General features: G+C 45.4%; 1 protein-coding gene across 1 annotated transcript in view; it reads right to left on the reverse strand.

Annotated features, from left to right (window-relative positions):
- BARX2 (BARX homeobox 2) overlaps window positions 1-21800 on the reverse strand; it is a gene marked incomplete at its 5' end in the record, with an annotated part of 71452 nt that extends 49652 nt beyond the window's left edge. The window contains one exon of the mRNA XM_079709564.1: window positions 21614-21800. Coding sequence (XP_079565690.1) covers window positions 21614-21800 — 187 coding nt within the window. The remainder of the gene's footprint in view (window positions 1-21613) is intronic.
- Between the last annotated feature and the right edge of the window lie 5892 nt (window positions 21801-27692).

Genomic DNA, 27692 nt, shown 5'->3' on the forward strand with positions numbered 1-27692 from the left:
CCGCACGCCTAGAGCCTGTGCTCCACAACAAGAGAAGCCACCGCAATGAGAAGCCCACGCACCACAACGAAGAGTAGCCCCCGCTCGCCGCAACTAGAGAAAGCCCACATGCAGCAGCAAAGACCCAATGCAGCCAAAAATAATTAATTAATTAATTAATTAAAATAATTATAGTAATTTTTATTTCCAAATGGGTCTGCAGTCTTGATGCTTTCAACATTTTTCGGGCATTCTCCCATATCCACTAGCTTAGGCCAGATTCTTTCATAAAAAGATGTTTAATGCCAGTTATGTTCATTAGGTGACTTAACTTCTTTCAATTTCTTATCGTTTTTCATCTCTGAAAGTTTTAAAAGGCTTTGCAGTTATCCTGATCATCAACTTTATGGTTCATGAAGGGGGCAAATCTGTATGTCTGTATCATAGGGAACTTTAAGGAAGAAAGGAACAGGTGGTGTGTGATGACAGCGTAAAGTTCCATGAGCTGTACTGGAACCCTGCTGGTAATTCCAGCAGCCCTTCCCCTGGGGCTGAAGGTTCAGGAGCTCTGTCTTTGGAAGCGCAGTCACTGTCTGCAACTGTACGTTCACATCCCATGTCCTGTAGCACTCAGTGTCCTCACCCAATTCCAGCATATTCTACTATTCCGATTCCTTTTTCACGTTTAAGCCTTTGTGAGGAGGTGCTATGCACTGTTTAACAGCTGCCATTTAACTCTGGTCCCCCAGCCAATAGGTTACACTTTAGTCTCACAGATTAACTTGAAATGAACCGTTATCCCTCATGGTAAAGTACAATCAGGAAGAACTGAGAGAATTAAAAAAAAAAAATAGCGGACACTTTAAAATAGGTAAATAAGGCCTTCAACTTAAGGATTCTCACGCTGGAGCAGGCCACTCCAGATAATAAAGTCTATTACCTAGATGTGGCAAGCTGCATATTATAAATACTTAGACCAAAAAAAAAAAAGTGGGTATGGGAAGGAGCAGCTACATTTGAAAACTGCAGGTGTAGGATCGGGGTGGTCCCCAGAAGGGGAGAAAGGTCAGTGGTGTGGAGGAAGCAGGGAAGATTGAGTGAGAGAGAAACCTATTAACTACAGTAAAATAGTCCTGTAAAGAAACACCAGGCACAGACAATTCCCAACAGTTTAGTGACTTGCAAAACTACACTGCTTTTAGCACCTCCCATATGACACTGATATGCTAGATGCTTGAGGCACAAAAAAGAATAAGGCACAATCTTTGCCTGATGGAAGCTCAGAGCCCCACAGGAGGGGCAGTTGGACACAAAGCCTCAACATACTGTCCCGACTGAGCCCGTGCTGCTGGGGCACAGGGAGGGGGCGGCTGGTGCGGGACGGGGCTGGACAGACTGTGAATCCGGACACCACTCCCACTCTGGCCTCTGGCAGATGGGTTCCTGTCTTGGATGCAGACACATAAGGAAACACGTAGGATTGTTTTTTCTTTTTCTTAGATGTAATTCAGAGGTGAAATCCTTTGCCCATATAAGATTCAGATCATCCAGATCATTCAATCTCTACAGCAAACCCAGGAGTATCGGTGTTATTATACCCGCTTCACAGTGGAAAAGGAGAGGCCCAGGAAAGGACCACGGCTTTCCAGAGTCACTGAGAGAGGAGCAGAGGTGGAAAATCAGTCTCCACGGTGGGACTCCAGGTTCCTATCAGGTTCTTTTTTTTTTTTTTTTTTTTTTGCGGCACGCGGGCCTCTCACTGTTGTGGCCTCTCCCGTTGCGGAGCACAGGCTCCGGACGCGCAGGCTCAGCAGCCATGGCTCACGGGCCCAGCTGCTCCGCGGCATGTGGGATCTTCCCAGACCGGGGCACGAACCCGTGTCCCCTGCACCGGCAGGCAGACTCTCAGCCACTGCGCCACCAGGGAAGCCCCCTATCAGCTTCTTAAAACAGATTTTAAGCTTTCAGGAATTCTCCTGAAAGGAGAAGAAAGTAAAACCCAATCCCCTTGGCAAATGCAGGGCTCACCAGCTCCTTAGGATTAGAGGAGCACATTTCTTCCATGCTGAGCCATGGCTATTTCAGGATGGGGCAGCGGGCGAGGGCTGGAGGCGGCACTGGAGGAAGGGATGGGAGGGCTGGGTGATTCCAGGAGCACAAAAAGCCTCACACCCCGCCCCAAATGCACGGTACTCACTGCCCACGATCGAGGCCTGATATATACACTACCAAATGTAAAATAGATAGCTAGGGGGAAGCAGCTGCATAGCACAGGGAGATCAGCTCGGTGCTTTGTGACCACCTAGAGGGGTGGGATAGGGAGGGTGGGAGGGAGACGCAAGAGGGAAGGGATATGGGGATATATGTATATGTATAGTTGATTCACTTTGTTATAAAGCAGAAGCTAATACACCATTGTATAGCAATTATACTCCAATAAAGATGTTTAAAAAAATAAAAAATAAATAGAAAATAAAAAGATTGCTCCTGCAAAGCTGCTGCTTCCTTAAGAGGGAAAGCCCCAGGACCAGCTGCTGAGCCAGGCCTGGGCCATTACCTGTTGACATGACCCAGGATCCTTCGAGCTCTGTGTTTGTCTTCCAACAGCTTCAGCGGCCAGGGTGCAAGACAGTGGGAATATTGTTCACTGCCAGAAACCGGGCTCTGGGAACCAAGTGAAAACCTCTCCAGGGTCAGCAGTGGACACGGTGCAGAAAAGCAATTTAAAACATCAAACCTCAAATTGCCATGATGGATTGTATTAATGGTTTTCTTTTTGGAAGGATACTAAATAATTCAAGATACATTGAAGCAAAAAATACATATATATATATATATTCATGAAAAGAAGCTTGTGGCTTCTAATTTAGAGATGAAACTACAGATCACATTGCTGTTTTAGAAAAGTTGTATTTAAAAGGCTGACAGGGGCTTCCCTGGTGGTGCAGTGGTCGAGAGTCCGCCTGCCGATGCAGGGGACACGGGTTCGTGCCCCGGTCCTGGAGGATCCCACATGCCACGGAGCGGCTGGGCCCGTGAGCCATGGCCGCTGAGCCTGCGCATCTGAAGCCTGTGCTCCGCAACGCGGGAGGGGCCACAACAGTGAGAGGCCCGCGTACTGCAAAAAAAAAAAAAAAAAAAAAAAGGCTGACGGGCCTCGCTCTGATCGTGGTTAAGTCATTTAATTACTCTGAGCTTTGGTCTTCTTTCCAGTCAAAAAAAGCAGAGTGGACTCTAGTTCCTTACCAGCTTTAAATCTCTATGCCTTTGCACAACTCTGTAAGTGATTTCAAAAGCTTTTTCAGGCCTCTCTTTTTAAGTTGGAAAATGTTAAGAATTTCTTTTCTAGTCTCCAAATAAACAGGAGTGGGCAAAGACCCTCTGAGCTACATAATGCAATATTGTTTGTTTGTTGCTCTGGATGACAAAAGCTTATTTAATGTTTAATTTAGAGAAGAAAGTACTTCACATTCTAATTTACACTAAGCATTTTCAAATTTGTTTATCAAAATATTTACAAAGCTTTTACTGTAAAATTGGGCAGAGTTTTTTTGCCAGTGATTTTTATAATAAATGCTTCGATTTGTTTACAAAATAAAATACACAGATCATTGTCAATTCTGGAAAAAAATTAACGCAAACTGCAATTAAAAATAAACCCACTGGGGACTTCCCTGGCGGTGCAGTGGTTAAGTCTTTGCCTTCCAATGCAGGGGGTGTGGGTTCGATCCCTGGTCAGGGAGCCAAGACCCCACATTTCTCGCGGCCAAAAAACCAAAACAAAAAACAGAAGCAATATTGTAACAAATTCAATAAAGACTTTAAAAATGGTCCACATCAAAAAAATCCTAAAATAAATAAATAAACCCATTTAATATGTAGTATGTGCCCCCAAATGAAAACTACATTTATCTGTACAAGGAACAGGCATTATAATTTTCATTAAGCTCTAAGACTATGCTTTTTCATTGAAAAACTAATTAAGTAAGTCCTCCTGGCTACTGGTTTTTAAAAAAGAATTTAACAAGAATGTTCAAGCAGCAATATCTATACTAAGAACTGGAAGCAACCCAAAAGTCCATCAATGGAGTGGGTAAATACATTGTGTAATATTTATACACTGGATTCTATATAGCAATGAATATGAATGAATTGCAGCTACACACAGCATAGGGGATTCTTGGAATCTATGTGATTCCAAATCTTGGATGCTACATGAAAAAGCAAGTCACAAAAATACATGCAGTATGATAACATTTATGTCAAGTTCAAAAACGAGCAGAGCTAAACATGTGATTAAGAGATACAAACACATGGTAAAACGCCAAACAAAAGCAGGGTATGCACAGAGAACTGAGATGTGGGTTCCCTCTAATGGGCAAAGGGCTGGGGACAGTGCCAGGGAAGGGCACAGGCAGACTCAGACTAAATGCCCTTTTTCTTAAACCAAGCGGTGGGTACACAGGTGTTCGCTGTATTGTTATTCTTTGTGTTTTATTGAAGTACAGTTGATTTACAATGTTGTGTTAAGTTCTGATTCAGTTATACGTGTGTGTATATATACTTTTCATATTCTTTTCCATTATGGTTTATCACAGGATATTGAATATGGTTCCCTGTGCTGTACAGCAGGACCTTGTCGTTTATCCATCCTACATATAATAGTTTGCATCTGTTAATCCCAAACTCCCAGTCCATCCCTCCCCCAACCCCTCTGTATTGTTATTCTTTTTATCCTACATATATTTTATAAATACTTTTATCTACCCAACATTTAGTTTTTTTAAATATTAACAATCAGGTGAAATTTATTTAAATCATATGCAGCCTGGAACAATACCTAAGGCAGTGAAGCATAGTGGATAAAATAGTGAACCTCATCCATCACTAACTCACTTGGCAAATTTAGGCACCAAGACATTCCCTAGGGCTCCAGCTGTGTAAGAACTTTACTGCTCCTTGAGAAAAACAAAAACAAAAACATGTCCTCATCACTCTAGAGGTGTATAGCCTAGAATTAAAGAACTAGGTAAGGAAAGTCAAATGAGTTGTAATATAAGATAAAGTATTTTTAATATTGCTGAAGATCTACTCTGTACCCAATCCCATGCCTTTGAAAATAAGAAATTCTTCAAGCGTCTAAGCTCCAAATGAGGCAACACAGTTCCCTACGTGTGACAAAGTTTGACTTCTCCTCTGCTTTTCCTCCTGTATCTTTTGTGTAGGGTTTTTGTCTTTCCATGTTAGCATCATGGAGATCAGAGATTCTCCCTTCATGTAGTCAGTCTCCATATGACTTAGAATGTTACTGCCTGTCCTCTTCTCTTCTGTACTCTCCACCCAAGAAGAGGTCTATGTCCCTACTTCTTTCTGCTTCCTTCTCTATTAAATGAGAAGAATAATAGTACCTCATATGATTGGGGTAGGAATTAAATAAGTTAATTCATGTAAGGCATTCAGAGCTGTGCCTGGTACATAGGAAGTATTATGTAAGTGTCTGCTGTTACGTTTATTTGTTTTTATATTTATTTTGTTTATTATTGTTATTACTGTCGTTCTGTGACTTCACCTCTGATCTGGTGTAAGAAAGTCAGATGTAGCGTGTCCCACACGTACTTCTCTTTGAGGTAGAATTTTACCTGCAACATCAATCACTTCTTCCTCTGAAGGTACTCTACCTTCCTCTTGTCCTTACCCCTCTCCACTCCATCCCAGTGGGAAGGGCTAAACCTAAAGGATTCTCAGCCTAGTGGCTGGAGAAACCCAACAACGAATAGGAAATTATCGCCAAGTCAGATTAATTTCAATCTCCCACTTCACTAGCGCTTCATGACTCAGGGGCTGCCATAGAAAATATTGAAGGCTTACCCATTCCCAAGTGCCTAAACAAAAGTGAGAATGGGACAGAGGCACCAAGAGAATCATGCTTGGTCCTTCCCGAGAGGCCTGGCAGCCCTGACCCTCACGAGTTGACAGTTCTGATGGGCACATATAGATGTGCATTTCCACCGCAGAAAGCACCCCAGCAATTAAGTGCTTTATCCAGTGATGCACACCCTTCCAGACAGGCCTCTGTGATTACACAATGTTCAAGGGCCAGGCAACAAATTAAAGTCAAAGAAGAAGCATATAAAAGTCACCCAAACCTCAAATGGAAAAAGGTCAGTAATTCTGATGCTCCCAGTCTCTCATCAGTTGTCATCCTCAGATTTCCTCTGGGAAAACCAGGGAGGGTTAGAACTGCAAAGAAAAGTCCCCGAAATTCAGTGGAATCCCAGCCACCTTCCTGTAAATATTTTCGACCCCCCTCTCTGTGCAGAAAAATCTAGTGTTATTTCTAGAAAGGTTTGGGAATGTTTCCGTAGAGCTAAGAGCCTGATCTCAATTTCAGAGAGTCCTTGTAAAATTCCCCCACCAAACTGACTTTCAGGCCTCCACACATCACGGATGACAAGAGACCCCGACCTGTGACACAACAAAGGAGGGGGGCTGAGAATGACATCACATGTTGTGGATCAGTAACAACCTCATTTCACAGCCGAGGAACCCTGTTTCCAACAGTCTCGTTCAAGGGTCTGTAAACTTTTCCCGAGAAGGGCCAGACAGTAAATATTTCAGGTCCTGTGGGCCATACTCTCTCCATCAAAATGACTCCATATGTACACAAAGGGGAATGGCTGTCACCAGTAAAACTTCGTGGACACCAATATCTGGACTTCATACAATTTTCACATGTCACAGAAGATTGTTCTTCCGATCTCTTCTGTGCACAGATGTAAATGCCATCCTTATCTCGTGGCAGCAGGAAGACAGCTGACCGTCCAGGTTTGGCCGCTCTGGGGTCTAGTCGTCTAGAAAAATACGGAATGACTCTGACACTGAACAGCTTCCCTCATGTGGAGTCTGTGCTTGTTCACCGCACCTTGATCTCCTCAAGGCATTACATTAATACTCCTTAATCAACCACTCTTCCCCACACACAGGGGAGGAGGGTCTGTTTTATCAATGGCAGAAACTGAGGCACTGAGCCGGCCCAGAATGAGCCCGTGCGGAGCCCTGGGGGTGGCTTTCTGACAGCTCTTCTACCTTGAACTCTGCGCCCCCATTGCCTGCTCACCTCAAGTGCACACACCTCCTGCACTGTGCTGCACAAACACAATTACTGCATCTTAATAGGATAATACTGATCTTCTGTGAGCCGGGATGGTGCAACTCTTTATTGCATCATTAATATATATTATCATAATATATATGATGATGAGGCAACCTGTGTGGCTAGGCGGGCCCTGGCCCAACCCCAAGTCATCGGCTGGCTGTCAGTTCTGAGTTATGCCTCTGAGAAGAAGCACGTACTCACGGGGCAATTTCCCAAATGAAACGTTCCATTCTCATTTTCAGATCTGGACAACAAATGCTGAACAAGCACGTAAGGACCCCTGTGTCAGGAGGATAATCGTTTCGTTCCCCCCGACTCTCCTCTCCCCACCCCCATCACTGCTTCTCACCCCTCACCCACTCCTGCCTACTCCCCTCCTACCAGAGTAGAAACACTTGGCTTCTTGGAATTCACAGACTGAACAGAACAGTCTCAACAAGTTGCCCAAGGTCCACATCTCCAGCTCAGTCCTATTTCCACAATGGTTCTGAGGCACTTAGGGGACCACGTCGGCATCCTCTCCACGAATCAATACCACCCCACGGCACCAGATGACACATCCACGTGTCTTAGCCCACCTGCTTCCAGCCGGCCCCCTCCCACCCCTGAACCTGGATGATTTCACTAGAGGTTGCTTGAAGGAATCATCAGTATAAACGGTTGGACAGGGGTGCTGCCCTGGTCACCGGGGCTTCCTTCAAACCATGGAAGAATTCCATTCACCCTCATCAAAAGGACTTTTCTCACCCTGTGGAGGGCATCCACCAGTGAAAGTATTTCATCAGCAGATACTTGGCTTCCTAAGACACTAGTGACTAGTTAAGAAACACAGTTCCAGGAAAAATCCATGCAGAACCCTGTGCATTCAGTCCCTTCCACACAGAATGCAATTGTAAACAATCCCCCTGAGCAACTGGAAGTTGTAATATAGAGGCTTCATTTGGAAATCCCTCTGAATCACAGACCCAGTACTATACGAGGACAAGGATTATCTCCCAACCTGCTACCTCTTTCCACACCACCAATTAGAAAAGAAGGTCTCAAATGAATTTTTCTTCTCTCAGTACTCTGACACCAGAGAATAAAAATACTCATAGCCGGGCTTCCCTGGTGGCACAGTGGTTGAGAGTCCGCCTGCCGGTGCAGGGGACGCAGGTTCGTGCCCCGGTCCGGGAGGATCCCACATGCAGCGGAGCGGCTGGGCCCGTGAGCCATGGCTGCTGAGCCTGCACGTCCGGAGCCTGTGCTCCACAACAGGAGAGGCCACAACGGTGAGAGGCCCGCGTACCACAAAAAAAAAAAAAAAACTCATAGCCTCTTCCAAAAGAAAAGACTATCCCTAACTCTACTCTTCAAAGGAAAAAAAAAGTTAAATGTGCTGAGAAATTCTGCCACTTTTCTAAAAACGGTTCTTGAGAGGCACAGCCGCATGATGAAACACTTCCTAGGGGTAATTAATCCTGAGCAACTCTTGTAAAAAAAAAAAAAAAAAATAGAGGAACAAAGTACATTCTGTGATGCTGTAGTGTTTGACCAGTTTTTGCTACTCATATATGAATTTACAATATTCTGAATTCACACTATAAAACAGAAAGATGGGGGGAATGAAACATACCTATTCATGAAGACTTGAACTTCAACAGCTCACGGACCCCACCCAGGCTGCAAGAGGAGGCCCTAGGAGGCAGCCAGTGTAATGACATAACCCACAAGAATGCCCTAGAGTGAAGTGGTTTTAAAAGGATATTTAATTTTTCTTGAGCTTCATTCACCACGAATAGTAATCTTTCTCTAAAGGGCTGTGCTTCAGCCAACCAAGATGCGGTTATTATTATAAGATAATTATTTGTAATAGAAGCTATCAATTACTGAGTACTTATGTGCCAGGAACTATGCTAAGTGCTTTATACACACTATTTTATTTAACCTACATGACTAACCCTATTAGGTAGTTATTACTATCTTCCATTTATAGATGGGAAAATTGAGGGTCAGAAAGGCTAAATGACTTGCCTAAGGTCACACAGACAATAAAACACAAACCAACCCAGGACCATCTGACTCAAAACCTATCCAGTAAGATCACTCCACTAAACTGCTTCATAGATTTGAGTCATGGCTGTAAATTACCTCAAGCTCATCTTTAAGCCATCATCTACACTACAGTGATTCCCAAACTTGACTTTTCATTATAATCTCTTTTTAAAAATACAGATTCCCCAGAACCCACACCAGCCTGACTGGATAGAATGTGGGGAAAAAAAATTAATCTCTTATTCTTTTGTTTTAAGCCATGCCAAACAAATGGCCAGATTTATTTTTTCCACTGAACTTAATGAGTATTTCGTGAAAAATATTCCAAGTCTTAAGGCAATTGGCTGGCATTCAGTTGTTAAGTACTTTCTCTCTGGTTCACAAGAATGAATAAATGAATGAACGCATGCATGCCTGGGAATTCCACCCTCGCCTCCCATAGAAAAGCTTTATCCAGAAGAAGCTTCCAAAGTTCGTGGAAGCACTGTGACCAAAGGAGACTCGGGAATGTTACACAGATACGGACACTGATGTCCAGGAGCAACGGGATGAGTTCAGGGTCGCCCAGCCGGACGGCAGCAGGCCCCAAATCTCCCAGCCACCCACTTCCTCCAAAGACAGGACTGCTGCTTAGAATTTGTCTGGAATCATTCAGAAACCCAAATAATCACAGGAAATGAAAGACAGACTGGCATATGTCAAATGATTATAAATATGCGTAAAGGAGTAAACAAGTTCAAAATATATCCCTCGGGAGCCGGCACACTCACTTGACCTTTCTTTACGTAAAGCATGGGGCCTCCGTGGAAGGAGACAGACTTGACTTCTAATTGACATATGATTGTGTATATTGTTAGGATGGAACTTGATATTGAAAGAGACAGACCTGAGTTCCAGCCTCAACTCTGCCACTTCCTCATGTGGCCGTGTTGCCATTTACTCAACCTCCCCGAGTGTCACTTTCCTCCCTCCAAAACCAGTGATAAGAATAACTACTTCCTATAGGGTCTCCATGCAGTTTAAATTCCTTCATGAAGACAGGCACCCAGCGTCTGGCTCACACCCACCATTTATAATTGTTGTTATTTTTCCTTTCCAGTTCCCTGAAAAGTGAAACACATTCTGTTTACGCAGCTAATTGTTCTAACTCTCAAGGCTCAATGTCCCAGTTTAAAAAAATTCAGCCCTCCAACAGGACATTGCTTTATGCCATCCTCCAAACCGAGGATTGAAAGCATGCTTCCAAGACACACAGCTGTCTAACGTGCTAAGAGCAATAATGAATTGCCCTAATATCCAGGGATAACAAAATTAACAACATCTACCCCAAAAAATCTCCTCTGGGATGATTTCAATCAAATGTTTCAACCAATGATTTCAGTCAAATGTTCAGTCATGAAAAAGAAAGGATTTGGGTTGGAACCTTATTAAAATATATCCCTCTACCTCAGTGAAACTTGTTCAAAGTTAACCATAAATATCCCAAATGCTCGCCTGTACTTTCCCAAGTCGTTCCAAAGAGAAGATCCACGGTGGAGCGGTCAGATTTGCTGCCAGTGATCGGACTGTCAGGACAGCAGGGGCAACACCTGCATGTTATCTTCCTCAGACAGCCACACACAGCCCTTTAGAACATCTCTCTTGATGACATTCACTCCTTTCACAGCCTCGAGCCTGGAGAGTCCATTTTACGAGGAATAAGGTTTCACCGGAGAGACGCAGGAAGGGGACAGCATAAGGCACAAATGAAGTTTCAATCTGTTCCTTTCACTGCAGCCGTCCTGTGCATCCATCCAGGTAAGGCAACATGCAGAAGGCCTCACTCCTGCAGCCCTGAAAGTCTGTCCACTGACAGCAAATCTGATAGATCCACCGGCCTTTCAGTCATGTCCAATTTGGCCACCCTCCTCTAGATGCGGTCATTAGTTCCTGCTGACCACGGCTGCACTGCCAAGCACCAAAGACAGCACAGCGACCCTGGCTGTTGATGGCTGGCGTGGGATGTGGGCTCCAAGGGCTTTGATCTATTTGCTTCTCTGTTTACATATGGATTTAGGACAGAGAGGGGTGGTCTCAGAAGGAGAAATGCTTTGGCAAACTCCTGACTGTACAAACTGTTTCATTCACACCAAGGACTATTTTCCCTCTGAAGGGACACAGAAAGAGCTCCCAAAGGGCCAGGTTTTTGTCACAGTATCTTAAAGCAACATTTCTACATTGGAACTATTTAGCAGAGAAAAGAAGAATGCCTTGGCTGTTAAGATCGGCTGAACAAAACACCTGTCACCAGAGTTGTCTCTGGAGAGTAATGTGGTCCAGGTTACCCCCTCCAAACCACAGGACTACCGTTCATCATCCCTAACAGACAGCTCTCTGCGTGATTACCATGGTAACAGCTCTCATCCCTTCCTAACAATCCCTGATACCACACATCAAAGTTTTAAAATCAAATCATGGTTACAGAATATAAAGAAAACTCAGCCAGCTTACATGTCAATACCAACATGATTCTTTCCTGCCAAGAAGCTACATTTTAATATATTTTTGATTCTTTGGTATTCACAGATGTCCCTAGACAATTTTTTAAGTTAACTTGTCAATAGCAATGACCACTGGTCAAAAGCCAAGGGTGGTATATCATTTGAGCAGTTACATATCAAAGCAAGATGCAATCAAAGGCAATTTACTGGGATTTGAAACATCATTAAGAAGAAGGGGAGGGCTTCCCTGGTGGCGCAGTGGTTGAGAGTCCGCCTGCTGATGCAGGGGACAAGGGTTCGTGCCCCAGTCTGGGAAGATCCCACATGCCGCGGAGCGGCTGGGTCCGTGAGCCATGGCCGCTGAGCCTGCGCGTCCGGAGCCTGTGCTCCGCAACGGGAGAGGCCACAACAGTGAGAGGCCCGCGTACCGCAAAAAAAAAAAAAAAAAAAGAAGAAGAAGAAGAAGGGGAAAGAACCTACTGACTCTTCCTTGCATGATCAGTGATGGATATTTGCAGAAAACAAACACACACTTCAGCAGCAGTTTCTTCCTGCCCTAGTGCCCAGCTCAGAGCCCATTTATTCACATGCCAAAGCATTACCTGGGGGAAAGCAGTTGTCTTGGTGAAAAATGACATCCCCACCCAGCCAGGGGAGGTAAGTGAGATCCAAAAGCCAATTTCAGAAGCCGCAGTGATTGTTTCAGGGTGAGTTGTACACGTGTGTCTAATTATAAAGTTCTTTCCCCACTGTGAGACTGTATACAAGAAGCTTGTATTTAACATCTTGTCTCAGGATAGAAAGCTATTAAGAAAACCATCAAAAGTCCCCCAAGATCAAGAGTTTTATGGATATGTGGGGTCTCCCATACTATCATTTTTCAATGTTTATATTATAGAAAATTTCAAACATACAGAAAAGTACAAAGAATAATGTAAGGAACATCTTGTGCCCATGACCAAGCTTTGCCCAAGTGTAATGCTTGGCTGTACTTACATTAGGCCTTTTCTTTTCCTTAATAAATTACTACACAGGAAAGTAAAAATCTGTGTATAGCCCTCTCAATCCCATGCCCTTGCCTCCCTAAACAATATACAGTATTGGCCTGCATGTTTTCCAGCATTATATAAATGGTATCAGGCTGTAAGTATCAATCTACAACTTGTGTTTTTTTTTCCTCAGCCTTGTATTTCTAAATCTTATCTGTATTAATACAAGTAGATCTGGGTCATTCATTTTCATCACTGCATAGAATTTCACTGCTTGAACATAATACACAGAATTCTGTCCTTTTTCCTCTGAAGGGCAGTTGGACTGTTGGAGATTTTTCACTATCATAAACAACATAGAAACGAGCATTCCTCGACCAGCGTCCTATTGCACACATGCAGTGATTTCTCAGGGCATAAACAGAGGTGGAACTGCTGGGTTGAGGGCATGTGTGTATCTGCTTCGAGGTGTTGCCACGCTGCTTCCAAAGCAATTGTGCCAAATAACCCTCCCACCATCGGGGAATGAGAACATCTATTGTTCCACATCCTTGTCATTGAGCGATACCATCAGAGTCTTTCATGTTTACCTGTCTGACTGGTATGAAATGGTACCTTGTTTTCATTTGTGTTTTCCTGATTACCAGGGACATCCTTTCATGCTCACTGGATGCCTAGATCTTCACTTCTATGAGTTGCCAATTTTTCTACGTGCCTTTTTTCTTATTGCTTTGCAAGAGATCTTTATACATTCAGTGACTTTAGAAAGTTACTTAACTTCTCAGCTTCCATTAGTAAAGCAGAGATACTATCTCTTAGGAACGATTGGAAGCTGAATGAAAAGCACTGGGTCCAGTGCCTGCAACGTGCTAAGCCTCAAAACAAGTCACTATTTCTATTACAGTAAGTCCCCTACATACGAATGAGTTCCATTCCGAGAGCACATTTGTAAGTCCAATTTGTTCGTTAAGTCCAACAAAGTTAGCCTAGGTACCCAACTAACACAATTGGCTATAGAGTACTGTGTGTAATAGGTTTATAATGCTTTTCACACAAATAATACATTAAAAAAACAAAAAAATAAAGAAAACATTTTTAATCTTACAGTACAGTACCTTGAAAAGTACAGTAGTACCAGCTACATCACCGCTGCTTTTACGCTTGCTTCCGGACATCCTAGGCTTGAAATAAAGATACTGTACTACTGTACTCTACACAGTACCATACAGTACACAAAAGCACAAACACTGACTCTCTCAGATAGTGCTTAAAAGAAACATCAGAGTTACACATCCTCCAATCTACAAGTGGCTGTGATCTTGTCTGTGAGACCATGATCCTGAATTTCAGCAATGGTTAAGTACCTGTGTGAAAAGACCTCTGGGAAGAGGGAAGTGGGCGGTGGAGAATGGCAGGTAAATCAATATTAGGGATCCGTCCAGTATTGCCGGGGTGGAAACACAGCCATGACTACATGCGATGCCACCAGGCCCAAGACCTCTCCATGTCCCCACACGTCATAAGTGATCCCCGCATAAGAAAAGTGAAAGGACAATCATCCTATCGCTTATCACATACAGAAGTGTGTTTTTCAATAATGACCAAAAGTACATTGACATCACTTTGGTGGCAGGCACATTGTGAAAATACTTCTCCAATATTTATCCAATATCCAGAAGCACATGTTCCTAAGGACATGGTGGTGAGCTAGAGAGATGCAATAAAAAGGAATCACATAAGCTTCTCTGCTTGGACCCTTAAGATATTTAGTTTCGTGCTGAGATCCTCCAGATTGGCTTCTACTCAGTTGCATCCTGGCCTCTCCTTGGAGAAAGGCCATGTTCATTTTTATGAACACTGCCAGTGGAGTCAGGGAGTGTATACAGCTGACCTCCAGGCCGATCAAGCAGTCCTAACACCAGCTTCAATCGGTGACTAGTGGAGTCCCTTTTTACACGTACTTGCACCTCATCTAACATTCAGAATGACCTTCCTCCATGTTCAATTTCCACCGGCACTGAAGAAACCAGAGACTTTCCTTAGCGACCCTCTGCCTGCCTTTTGCAGAGTAATCATGGGTAAGAGTCAACTCCAGAGCAAATATAATTAAGCCATCTTCTGATATCTATCTGGGTGTACTGCTTTCTTCCTTAAACGTGTGCCAAGTTTCCACTTCCAAGAAGTTAAACTGCCATATAAAAATGCCGTGGTGATAAGTAATTAGACACTGTAATGGAAAATTAACTGTGTTTTTATTTAGAGCATTCATTTTAACAAGACATTTCTTTTTCTAACTGTTAGTAAGCTGCAATAAAAATAAATTAAATCCTGAGGATCTGCAAAGGTTTTCTGGTTAAATAAAAACAAAGAAGAAGAAGAAGAAGAAAAACCGCCTCTTCTCCTAGAGTCAGAGTATTTCTTATTTTGTTAACATCACTAAATTGGTACACGGTCCTGGTCTGAACCCCATTCCTGGTAAATTCTAAGGCCAATTCTAACCCTGTCACCCATGCTGTGGACAGAGGAACAACACTTCCACCGTCACGGCAGCTGACCCGGAGGCAGTCATGCCAGGCGGGACGGAGGGCCGTCGCCACATGTGGGAAGTCTTCACCCAAATGTTCTCTCTCCTTCTCTTTTTTCCTCCCTGTTTTGCTGCTCCCAAGAGACTTGCAGCCAAGTGATTCGCAACAGTCTGGCAAGCACCTGTGGGCTTTGGCAAGTCCTGGGTTAGAAGGCGGCTAATCCAGCTCAGTGGGGTCCATCTCTGATGCCCCAGTAAAAACACCACCTCTTCGAGATAGGAATGGAAAACGGCATTCCCCAAGAGAGAATGCAAAATGAGGCCTCCACCTGTCCATCTCATCCAAAGCCTTGCAGCCCTCTAACCATGTTCCAGCTAAGGGTTCATCAGCAGGTGTAGCCAAGGGACGTGAACTGACTTCACTGGGGGCGGAAGAGTGGCCGGCGTGGTCCGCAGGCTCCGCAACCCCCATAGAAGTTCCCAGGCTTCGTACTAAGGCGGGAGCCTCAGATCTGTGCCCCACCTAACTTCCGTCTCTGTTCTCTTCCTCCCGACCTCAAAACAAAGTGCAAACAGCACCTAAAATGCTTCTGGGTTAACACTGATTCAGTCATGCTAAATGCTGGGCTGGACAGGGCACTCCCCCCACCCTCACCCCCCACCCCCACCCCCGCCCAGGCTCTTCCCTAAAGGCGCCCCAGCACGTGTCTAAGTCAAATCAACGGTGGGCATTTACTCTCCAAGCAGGCACAGAAGAATTTCAGAAGCCACCTGACACTGAACTATATACCAGGCGGAATCAAGTGGCTTCAAGAATTTCCAAGAAACCCACCCTTTTTCTTTTTCCCTATTCCTTCCCTTTTTTGGTTTTCATCTCTCTTTACAATCTAAACAATTTACCGTCCTTACTGCTTTTCAAATAGATCCCTGGGATGTAAAAACCTAACAATCTTCTCATTTAGATTCCTGAGGTATGTTCAAACCAGCAGCTATATACCAGCCATGCTGGGATCACAAATTTTATTTTCAAGCCAGAGGTACAACCAACACTGCAGGAAATTGGTTTCATAAAAGATTTACTGCATATACAATTTCAGTTGAGTTGTATTTAAGGAGGTTAATATGACAATTTTGGTGTTGATAATACCCTTTAAGTGGAGTTCAAAGAGAAAATTCCAGACAGTAAGCAAACGGATTAAATTATCATAATGTTTCACAATTCCAAAGTGCCCACGTAGACTCTAGAGGACCACAAAAAAGAGTTTGGCAGTGGCTCTACAGGTGCTTCAGAGAAAGATTTAAAATATCCCAACTGTTAGCCAAGACTTAGAAAAAACTTAAAAATAATGCCAGTGGACTTCCCTGGTGGCGCAGTGGTTAAGAATCCGCCTGCCAATGCAGGGGACACGAGTTTAAGCCCTGGTCCGGAAGATCCCACATGCCATGGAGCAACTAAGCCCGTGTGCCACAACTACTGAGCCTGCGTTCTAGAGCCCGCGAGCCACAACTACTGAGCCCATGTGCCACAACTACTGAAGCCCGCGTGCCTAGAGTCTGTGCTCTGCAACAAGAGAAGCCACTGCAATGAGAAGCCCGTGCACCGCAACAAAGAGTAGCCTCTGCTCACCACAACTAGAGAAAGCCCGCGCAGCAATGAAGACCCAACGCAGCCAAAAATAAAAAATAATTTAAATAAATTTAAAAAAATAATAATGGCAGTGCCATCAACAAGCAAGTGTAAATATTTGTTGAATTAAATTATTGAATTAAATGATACTGAAGATTATAGACATTTGGAAAGGCATTTTAACTTGCTAAATTTCTAATCATTTTCCCATTCGCTATTAGAAAAATGAGAACCAGCGAATAAATTGCTAATAAACTATTCACTCATTAAAACTGACCCCTAAGGAATCCCTCAGTCTCTCTATTTAACAAAGGTGTCATAAAATTTAAGGAGTAAGGAGACAACAGCTGAGGATCCCAAAAGAGCTCAGCTCCAAATATATTCTGACCTTGGATGAGTTCTCTATCCTGTGCTTCCCTCAATTTATTTACCCTTAAAATGGGAACAGGAGAGGCAGTGATGAGTGATTGCTAATAAAAGCGTATTTGCCTCTGGCAGAAACACAAATGCTGTTAATAAAGATCATTTTCCAGACCCCCAGTTTACATTTCTCTATCAACGTTCCAGTGCCCAGGATCCAGGTTCCCAAGATACTACAGGTTTTGGTCTCCAACTAAAACACTGAGCTAGGATTGGGGGAATCAATGAAGTGGCAGCAGAGTCCCTGACCCCATCACACAGGCCCACACCTCATTTCATTTTTCACCAGGATGACACGCAATCTTTGTGCTAAAAATGAGCCCAAGGACACCACCCCAAAGAACTTGTTTCTCTCGGACCCACCAAAGAATAAAATGTTCTCAAAGCGCACTCCTAAGATAAACACCCTTCCCCACATGCCCCTTTTAATTGGCTGGTTAACTTTCCCTTGGGTGTGACTGCACAGCTTTATCCCGGGTGTGTAATGGAGTTGGAAGAATCTTCCTGATTTCTGAGTACCCTAATATGAAAGACGGCGGTGTACAGTGTGGGCTGAAACTACGTTTAAGCCCTGATGTGACCCTAGCAGTTCGCAAAAAAAAATGTATGTTCTGCTTGGGAAGGTTGGTCTGTGGTCACTGTGATTCCTCCCAGTCAGCTCTGTAAGACTGGCCGCTGGAGGTCACGGAGAGAGCCCACAGAACCCTTCTGCCAGAGGAGAGAAAAAGAATTAAACTATAGGTTTTAGTGAAATCACTAAAAGTCATGCAGGGGCCATGGGTTGTAAAATGTACAAATACCCATATTCACCTCCGCCCAAATGTGCGTGTACAAGTCCTAGGGTAATTCTAGGTTATAAGTATCGATAATTATAATAAGTTATAAGTAATTATGCACAGTACTTAGGCTTCTCAGTATCATCTTATGAAAACTCTTAGGGTAAATTGTTACATCCTTGTTTTTGTGAAGCAAGTTACTCATTTTTTCCAAACACCCCTCAAATTTAGAAACGCTGCCTATTTCTAAAGATCAAACTGAAAGAGAGATCCCTCAAAAGGAACCGTGCCGCTACCTCTGCAATCTATTCCGTCCTGAGAAGCCAGTTCAAGGGACTCTTCCACCAAGAAACATTAATCACAACCAGAAAAATAAAACAATGCACCTGAGAGTTAAACAGTATTTATGATATCATAAACTGCAAGTCATTTTTGGTCTTCAATTACTGTCAACATTCTAATGTTTATGAGAGATCATCACTGCCTTCTAAGTGGCAATACAGTTCCATTCTGAGTGAGGATTACTGTTACCAGATTTTAAAATAAGAACAACATGTCATAAACTAAATTCATTCTAAAGATGTTCCATACCTCCTCAACAGTCTGAATAGCAAACTTTGTTTTTCAAATGGAGGCTCTCTTTGGGTTTGGGTTTTTAATTTTATTTTAAATTTAATGACAAATGTTCCTTTAGTTTGGCATTAAGAGAAGGATTCCTTGACTCAATATCTATTATGTGATGCAGGAGATCTATTAGGAAACTTAAATCAATCTGGAGATTGCTTCCTAAAACTAAAATTACTATATTTTAATAAGAAAGGGCCTGTTCAAATAAACAATTGTTTTTGAAGATGAGTAGTCCATCAAGGTTAGGGTGTCTAATAATAAATTACTATCAAGTGATTATCTACCAGATGAGAAATGTTTCCATTTCTCAGTTTACCTGAATATACATGCTCTTCTGCCCGAGGAGATCAGGATCATAAACTGACATTAGGATTTTGCTAAATCTGAACGACATGGCTTGCTTAATTATGCAGAGGCTTTTTAAACGCTGTAGCTTTTTTTCCACCACAATTTCATGTACTTACTGTGCAGGGTGGTCACTTTATTATCTTAGTTTTCATTATTTTAACTGACAAAGGTCACTTCTGTTAGTTATATAAATCTTAAAACAGCAAACCAAAGGATGAGATAGTTCAGTAACTTTAATTCCAATTTATGCCTTTCACTTGATTTGAACATTTTATGCATTGGTTCCACCAAAAGTGCTAAATATTTATCTCTATCCAGAAAAAAATATATATATATAGCTTCATTATGAATGCCAGCAACTTACTGCTTTTTTTAATTAATAAAAAAAAGATTAAGTTCATCCAATTTAAGATTTGTGATCCTGAACATAACTGTTAAAAGCAACAAAAATGCTTTGAAAGTATGGTATTTGCAAAACCTTTGAGAAGTCGCTAATGGTATTCCCATGATCTAATACATATAAGGCTTTAACTGTAATCGTAAACCCACTGAAAGCTTATGATCTGAAAGGATGGACTATTGTAGCCAGTTTTTAGGGGTTTAATTCCACTGGCAAATCCCAGTTTCTATATTTTAAATCTCAACTAGAGCAAAATCACAACACATTTTCAAAAGAACAACCTAAAGAAATCAAGCACGGGAACAATAAGGCAAGAACGCCAGTGCCAACAACCACCCTCTCCCACAAACCATCAAAGAACTTCAAAAGCACAAGACTGAGCAAAACTTTTAGTTCGTGAAATATGTGTGATTCACTTTTAACACTCACAAAAGTACATATGAATCACTGTATTTTCCTCCGATTTATGTCCCACGCAAGGTTCAATACAACACAAAACTTACTCAGCCTCGACGGATGACTGGATCATTGTTTTTGGAGGCTACTTACTATTCTTTTTCTGGCATGATTTCTTCTATGATCCAATTCTGTGACTGCTAAAAGCCAGGAAAAGCTGCCTTCAAGTCAATGCATGGCACGAAGTCACTAAAAAGTTTGCAGGCATCAGGCTATGCCTAGGTGCTTAGGAGAAGCTGTTCTGCTTTGTCCTAGGGACCTCCAGGTATGCAATGTCTTTTCAGGGTGCGAGAGATTTACGATTAAAACGGATCCTCTCTTTTTCCTTTAAGGGATTTGAGTTCTCATGGCAAATGATTATTTACGCTCAAAACAAGAATCAGCCTCCTTCCCCGCTCCAAGATCTATGTAGACAACTCATCTGAGGTTTAACGCATGGCAGACATACAAATGTAAAAACATCAACCATATCTATCTTGTTTATAAAAGTTCTTCTTCGTATCTTGTTTCGTATATTTCTTGGCTTTTAAAATGCAGTATTACAAGTCTTGTTCTGGGCTACCAGGCCTAATTCCACCTTACAGACAAAATTTATTTTACAAAGGAGTAACTGAATAATACTCATTACCAAATACATGTAGGAACAAGTTGGTTGTAAAAGAACTTTACTGTATGTATTTACACATGTATTTACTGATTGTCCTAGAGAGCCTATCAATGGAATCAACAGAAAATGCAGTATTCCAAGCACAGTGTACTAGCAGCTCTTGGCCTGAACGTTCCAAAAATATCTTTCAAAACCACTACTATCTCTTCACTTTACTTTTTCAATGTAAGTATAATTAAATTCATTTATTTCATGCCACCCATGCAACAAATATACCCTCAAAGGGTCTTTCGGTTTGGAAATATTAAATTTTTACCTTCAGTTGAAAGCAGAGTCAATAACTTTTTTGATAAAAATTGCTACTTTTTTTTTTTTTTTTTTTGCTATACCCATGTCTGGAGAGCCTAAATCCTTATAATGCCAGGGCACTATGAAACTTGGAGCTTCTCTTAATGCAAGTTTTTTAGAAATAACTTTGGACTTATTTTCTACATAAACCTATGACTTTTAAAGTATATTTATTAAGTGTTCTTTATTTTTACTACGGGTCTTGTTCTTGTGGAGAAAGCAAACCAGATTTGAGGAGTGTTTTTATTGTGATCATTGTTTTTTAGTCACTTAAAACTCACAGGGTTGACCTCCTCAGCTGGCTCCACAGCGCGACACATTCCAGAACTACTTCCCCAGAGGGAGATCCTTTTAAGTAAAGTTCAGCGGATTCAGGATTTTGCGGGGAACCTCAGGATACTGACTTACTTGTAAAATTCCCAGTGGAGACAGGAGGAGGTTGGACGAGTTAACTCAAAGTGAGAAGCAACGCCACTTCCTGAGACAATGATTTAAGCGCTGAACCAGGTCAAGGGTTTGAACTTTCTTCCTGAAAACCACAGCAGCGCTGGGAAGGAGGAAGGTTCTCCTGCCAGCAGATCCCAGGCGCTGCGAGGCGGCGGCTCTCGGGGGCGCGCTGCCTTGACTGCCTTTCTAACCTTGCCATTGACACCTTGCCGGGCCCCTTCCAGGTTGCAGAGGCCTCTGCAACGCTCGCCTCGGACAAGTCTAGTCTTCTTGCAGGGGCCCACAATTCCCGGGCCCCTTCCTCTCGCCCTTGGGTGGGAGGACAGAGGTAGTCAAGCGCCCGACCCCGTCACGAAAGCGGCCGCACCCCACTGCGCTCCCGAGGGCCGTCTTACCGGTACAGGAATGCAGGGGCTTGGGTCGCACGACCAGCGACGGGCACATGGAGTAGAGGGAAAGTTTCTCAAAGTAGTCGCAGGTCTCCTTGGAGAGGATCTCGTCGATCATGAAAGTCTTGTAGCGCCTCCTGGCTGCTTTGAGCTGGCCGGGCGAGCTCAGCCTCAGCTCTGCGTGGCAGTGCATGGTGAGCCCGGGCGAGCGCCCGCCGCCCGGGGCCGCGGGGCTGGCGCGCCGGCGGGGGCCTCCGGCCGGCTCCTAGGCGGCTGGGAGGCGGCGGGGCTCGGGAGGTGCGCGGAGGGGAGCCGACACCGGGCGCGCGGGCTGAGCGTCTAGACCCACCCGCGGATCAGCATCTTCGCGGAGCCTTTTGGGGACAGTGCAGCTGTCAATCAGCGCGCGCTTCCCGCAGGGCCTGGTGCGGAGCCGCGCTGAGGGCCGGCCGCTCGGCGCGCACCCCGCCCAGCTCGCCTTTACCACCCGGCTCGGACCTGCGCGCCTCGTGCCCGTCGCTCTTAATCGCCTTCTCCAGCCTCTCAGCGTCTCGCGCTCGTCTGCGTGCCTATTTTAAGACACTCGCTCCGGCTCTCCTCCCCGCCCCCCTCCTGGGACAAGCTCCAGGTGTGTGTGTGCAGTGTGCGCGCCCGTGTGTGCGCGCGGTGCGGGGAGCGCGCGCCGCCCCCGCCAACGGGCTAGGCCTCCGGGGGCCGCTGCCCACGCGGAGCCCCGCGCGCCACCCTCGCGCCGGGCATGCCGCGCTCCCAGCCGCGCTGCCATCGCCGGCACCCGGCGGGCGGGCACGCCCTGGTCTGTTAGTAGAAAGAAGTCGAGACTTCGCCGAGGCTCCCGAGACTGCGGGACCCACAACCGGCGCCCCCGAGGAGCCGGGTGCCTTCCTGCCTCCCCACGTGGACTTCCGCGCGCCGTTTCCCAAGGACGGCGCCCGCCCCTAGCGTCCCCTACGCTCGCAGCCGGCCCCCAGCCCACGCGTTCCGGCACCCGGAGTGTACGCCGCGATCGCGAACTTGACCGTTCCACGGAGATCCCAAACCATCAATGACCTTTGCCCTGTCCGTTATCCCTATAGTAAACTGTTAAAAAAAAAAAAAAGTAATCAAAAGCACGTGTTCCTTTTTTATTTTGAGCTCTGTTTATAAACTTTTTTTGGTCTCCAGAAGGGCCAGGGCAGCGGGACTGCCGGGTGCGGCGAGTCAGCCCGGTCGTGGCTACTGGTGCCGGATACTCTGGCACCACGGCTTTCGTCCCCCGGGTCCCTGGCGACGAGCAGGGTTGGGGGAGCCGCGAAGACACGTGTTCATTAGGTGGTTTGTCTTCTGCCTCCTGGGCGCCTAACTTCCGAGTCTGTTCCAATCAGTATCTGAACTAACTTTTGTTTTCAGTTGGAATTGTTGGGCGAGAGGCGAGGGGACCCCACCCAGCCTCGGCACCCGGACCGTCCCGCTGCCCGCGTCCTGCCCCCTCGTCCGCGTTCGGCAGAAACTGCCGGTGCTGCCGGTTTCGCGCAATTATGCCTGGGAGTTAGTTTGCACGGGGCCGGAAGGGAAACGCACGGGAAGGAGACTGAGAACTACAGACGCGGATGGCCTTCTCCGAGACCGAGTTTGGGGCTGGTGACATCTCGCGGCCCCGGGTAACGGCGGGCTCGCTGCAGAGCTGCTCGCCCTGCAGCCCGAGTCGCCGCGGAAGCAAGTGGACGCGCGCGCCTGGGCCAGTGGTTCACTTCAGAGGGAAGGGGAAAGCCTGGAGAACTAATAATTAGGCACTGAGAGAAAATAGTAATAAACCGAATCAGAGCCTTGCATTAGACGTGGTCCGCAATGCGCCTTTGAGGAACTTCATTCCCGAGGTGTTGGCGGGCGCCCTCGCTCCCCTCCCCTCCCCCTCTCCATTTAGAACGGTTTTCGTTTATTCTCATGATATCGCCTTATGCTCATTCTTCTCCTCCCGGAGCGGCGGCTTGAGGGCCCGCGAGAGCTGCGGCCAGGTGTCCCGGTGGCGGCGCGCGTCTCGCCTCAGAGCCTGGAGGGCGCCGCGCTGGGCCCGGCGCGTCCGCGGCTGTGGTGGCCGGTCCCAAGGCCTGTCCGCTGCCCCGCGCGGGGCCGAGAACGCTCCCAGCTCAGCCCGGGCAGCGCCGCTCGGCGCTGCGACCGAGGGGTCCTCCTGGACGCCGGCGGAGCAAGGACCCGCTGCGCCACGAGCAGGGGACCGTCCCAGGGTCGCGGCGTTCGCACCGAGGACATTGTTGGGTGGGGAGTTATATGTCCCGCTGGAAAGTGCAGAGCTGTCGGCAGCGCCGAGAAACTGCGTGTTTGGTGGGATTGGAGGGCGCGGCGCGGGGGAGACCCCCGGGCCTCTGCACCGCACACGGTGACCCTGGAGAGGGACCGAGCGTTATTAGCCCTTCGGACCCGCTGTCGGGCCCTCACGGCACGCGCGCGCCCCGTTGCTCTTCGGGCCCACTCTTTTCCTCCACCTCTTGTCCCGTCCTCTAGCCTCGCCGGCTCTTCCGGTTCCTCCCACCGCCACTGGCCCCTTTCCTCCGCTTCCGTCCATTTCCCCTTCCCCACTGTTCCCAGCACTTCGGGCCTCCTCTGCTGGATCGAATTCCCCCATCTCTCCTCCGCATCTTCCATCTCTTTCTCTTTTCCTTTCTTTCCTCTCTTCCTTTCCTTGCTCCTCTCTTCCTCTCTTCCTTCCCTCTCTTCAGACCCGGATCTGGAGCCGCGCTCCTGTGCCCCTGCGCCCCTGCGTCGCGGCGCTGCCACCCGGACGGCTGCGGGTGGCTCGCGGGCGGAGACCGCGCCGAAGCCCCAGCCGCCCGGCCCAGCGGCAACCGGCCTTGCCTCTGCCCGCCGCGCCCTCCAGCCCGCTCTGCTCCCCGCGTCCACTTGACCACCGGCACAACATTCGCTCACACTCTCCCACAACTGGTCCTTCGATTGGAAATCTGCAGCCCTTTCAATAGCTAAATAATAAATTAAATAATAGCTTATTGGATTTTCCATCTTTTCTATTTTCTACCACAGAGGCAAGAAATCTCATAGGGGGTCTGAGAGCACAAGTCCCCAGGTATTGGAAAGAGAGATTCCAGATCTTGGGAGTCTGGAGCCTTCAGCTTTCTGTCACTTATAATCAAAGCTGAGCCTCAGTTTTTTCATTTGTAAATGATAATCATAATACCTACTTCACAAGGTTAGCCTTTCATAATCCATGACTACACAGCTCTTCCCTTCAGTGGGAATGCCCACGGCACCCCATCCCCTCCCTCCTTCGCTGCCTGGAAAACTAATTCAAGGCCCATCTCAAATGTCACCTCCTTTGGAAAAGATCCCACACTCCCCAAGGCTGTCCTTGCTGTTTCTACCTCTATCTTAGAGGTTCCTTTACTATATTATTGCCTTCTGCATATTTCTTTCACCCCCTGGACAATTTGTCTTGTATCACCAATACCAGCATAGCACTGGCACATAGTAGGTTCTCAGTACATGTCATGAATAAGTTAATGCATGAAAGCTGGGATAATTATATAATGTGTGTAAGACCCGAGCACACGATGGGACTTCAAATCTTCACTAGTTGCACTACATTTGTCTTTCTCCTTAAATGAGCCTCTCTTTCCTTTATATTTTTGGTTTTTCTGCAACGGCATCTAGCCCAATTCCCATTTTGCACTCCTCTCTCTCTTTTCACTCCCTCTCTCCTGATCTCAGACTGTAAAGGGCTTTCGTGGGAAGAAGCACACCCCAGCTGTCAATCATGAAGTGGGGCTTTGGTCAGGAATAGTCAGGGGTTTAGTTTCCAACATTAATGAAGTGGCTGGAACAGCAAACATCTGCCAAAGAGCCTCAAACCTTTTCCAGCTGCTGGAGACCCAAAGACACTTCCCAGCCTCCTGTGACTGTACCCCGGCAGTGTCTGCCCCTCTACCGGGAGGAACACACATGGAGAGGAACAGACCTGTCTGTACCCAGCCACGCTTGCTCAGGCAGGCATGGAAGGGGATAAAAATGCACATCACCAGGAGGCTTCAGGAGATCAGCTCCCCTCCCCCATCCGGCACCTGATTCCTGGGGATAGAGCCCAGCCAGAAGGAAGGAAGCAAAGACACCTGTGCAAAGTTAAAAGGTTCTGACAACTAGAAACCAAAGAATCACTTTCCCATTTCAGCTGACAGCCATTGTCTCCATTCAACTAGAACACGTGAAATTTAATAAAGCAAAATGGTATTGAAAAATCCTAGGATGGCATTTAAATTGCATCTAGGATCTAACCCTAGGTAAATTAGCTCAGCTTCATTTTTTGTGTAACTATCCTTTTATAATCCTGGGTTTTATGTCGAGGTAGATGTCAGAAGCAGCCGGGGCACAAGTCCTCCAAATACATGAACTCATTCACAATCATCTTCTACGAGTGGGGGGAGTGGAGCGGAAGCCCTCCTTACACTCCAGTAAAGTGTGTTTAATAACTTGTATTTCAGTTGCTAAGATTTGAAATGGTTTCAGACATGTAAAAGCAAAATAGGGAAAGCCTTGTAAGTTAATATTCCCCTGGGCCCCAGGGCCATGCCAAAACTGCTGCCTGCGGAGCCCAGCACCACAGACTTGCACAACAAGAAGTTGAAGGAAGAGGAGAAGAAAGCCAGCTTATTTTTAATGATGATATTAATTTACAAAAACTGCTCTCATACACTGTAAAGCATCTTTTTAAGAGAGGGCACAAATGTAATCCACTTGACAAATGGGCTTGGAAATGTCTGAATAGGTCTTTCTTTCTCAAAACATCTTTCTGGAGCAAAAGTTTACAGAAAAAAAAAAAAAAAAAAAAAGACGATGGCTGTGTCTACAAAGCACCTAACAGTTATGTGAAGAGTGAAAATGCAGTAAATCATCCAAAAGTTTCCAACTTTTTAGAAGCTTGGTATACAGATTAAAACCATTTGTTAAAATTTTTTTTTAAAAAGCCATTTGTTTTGCTGATTATTTCCCTTTTAAAATTGTGCTATCCTGACATGAAACAGCCTTATTTCTGCCTATGTGTCTCAATTATCCCATTGGATATAGCCAGGAAAATAAAATTTAATCACTCCTATCTTGTTCATAATATTGTAGAAATGGATATTGATGTTTGGAGCATCACTGGTTTTGACTTTTTTTTTTTTTTTTTTTTTTTTTTTACATGATACCCCTCACTAATGAGAAAGCTGCCACAGGAGAGGAGAATCACTTTTAATATGTCATGGAGCAGTGCCCTGGCTGCCTGGGGCAAGTGGAAAGAACTTCTGAGTCAGGCAAACCTGTGTTCCATTCCCAGCCCAATCATTTAGTAATTTCCCTGACCTCTGGTCTTCAACCACAACATAGGGGGATGATAGCCAACTCAGGTTTACTGGAGGATTCCATGGAGGATTGTGTGCACCGCACTAACTCTTGAAAAGCCAATCTTCCCACTGCCTTCACCTTGAGTTCAATAAAATAATCAATTCGCTTTCAAAAACCATCACAAAATAAAACTGCCTTTTTAAAAAAACATCAGAGCCACTGCTGTTTCATGTGTTTGGGGTTGGTTTTTGTTTAATGTTTAGAACCCAGAATCAACCAGGAAATAAAGAGTGAGAGGAGCTGGCGTTAGAGTGAGGGACTATCGTTAACAGAAGGAAATGGCCCTGGCCACCAAGCGTCCCTAAGTGCTACTCAACATCTGGCACCTGCAGCCACAGACTCGGCACATCTGCAGGCGTCAATCATTCTAACCAGCACTTCACAAGAGAATGGTTCATATATCGTTGTTATGGCTTCTGTCTGCAGAAAAAAACCGCCATGATCCTGCACCCACTGGGTGACATCTCATCCAAATCATCTCGTAAAGTATTTTTATTCTCTTCTCTGTATCACGCAGGCCTCGATTAGGTTTCATGTGAATTCTCTGTAATCTGCCCTAACACAGAGCCGGCCAGCAGCAATGAACCCAGCGAGGCAGGGTCGCAAAGAGAATGAGCAGTCGGTCTGTCGTTGGCATGGGCTGTTATCAAGGACAAGAAGGTTCCTGTGTCAGCCAGCG

The sequence above is a fragment of the Hyperoodon ampullatus genome (genome assembly GCF_949752795.1).
Source record: "Hyperoodon ampullatus genome assembly, chromosome: 7".
Classification (NCBI taxonomy): domain Eukaryota; kingdom Metazoa; phylum Chordata; class Mammalia; order Artiodactyla; family Ziphiidae; genus Hyperoodon; species Hyperoodon ampullatus.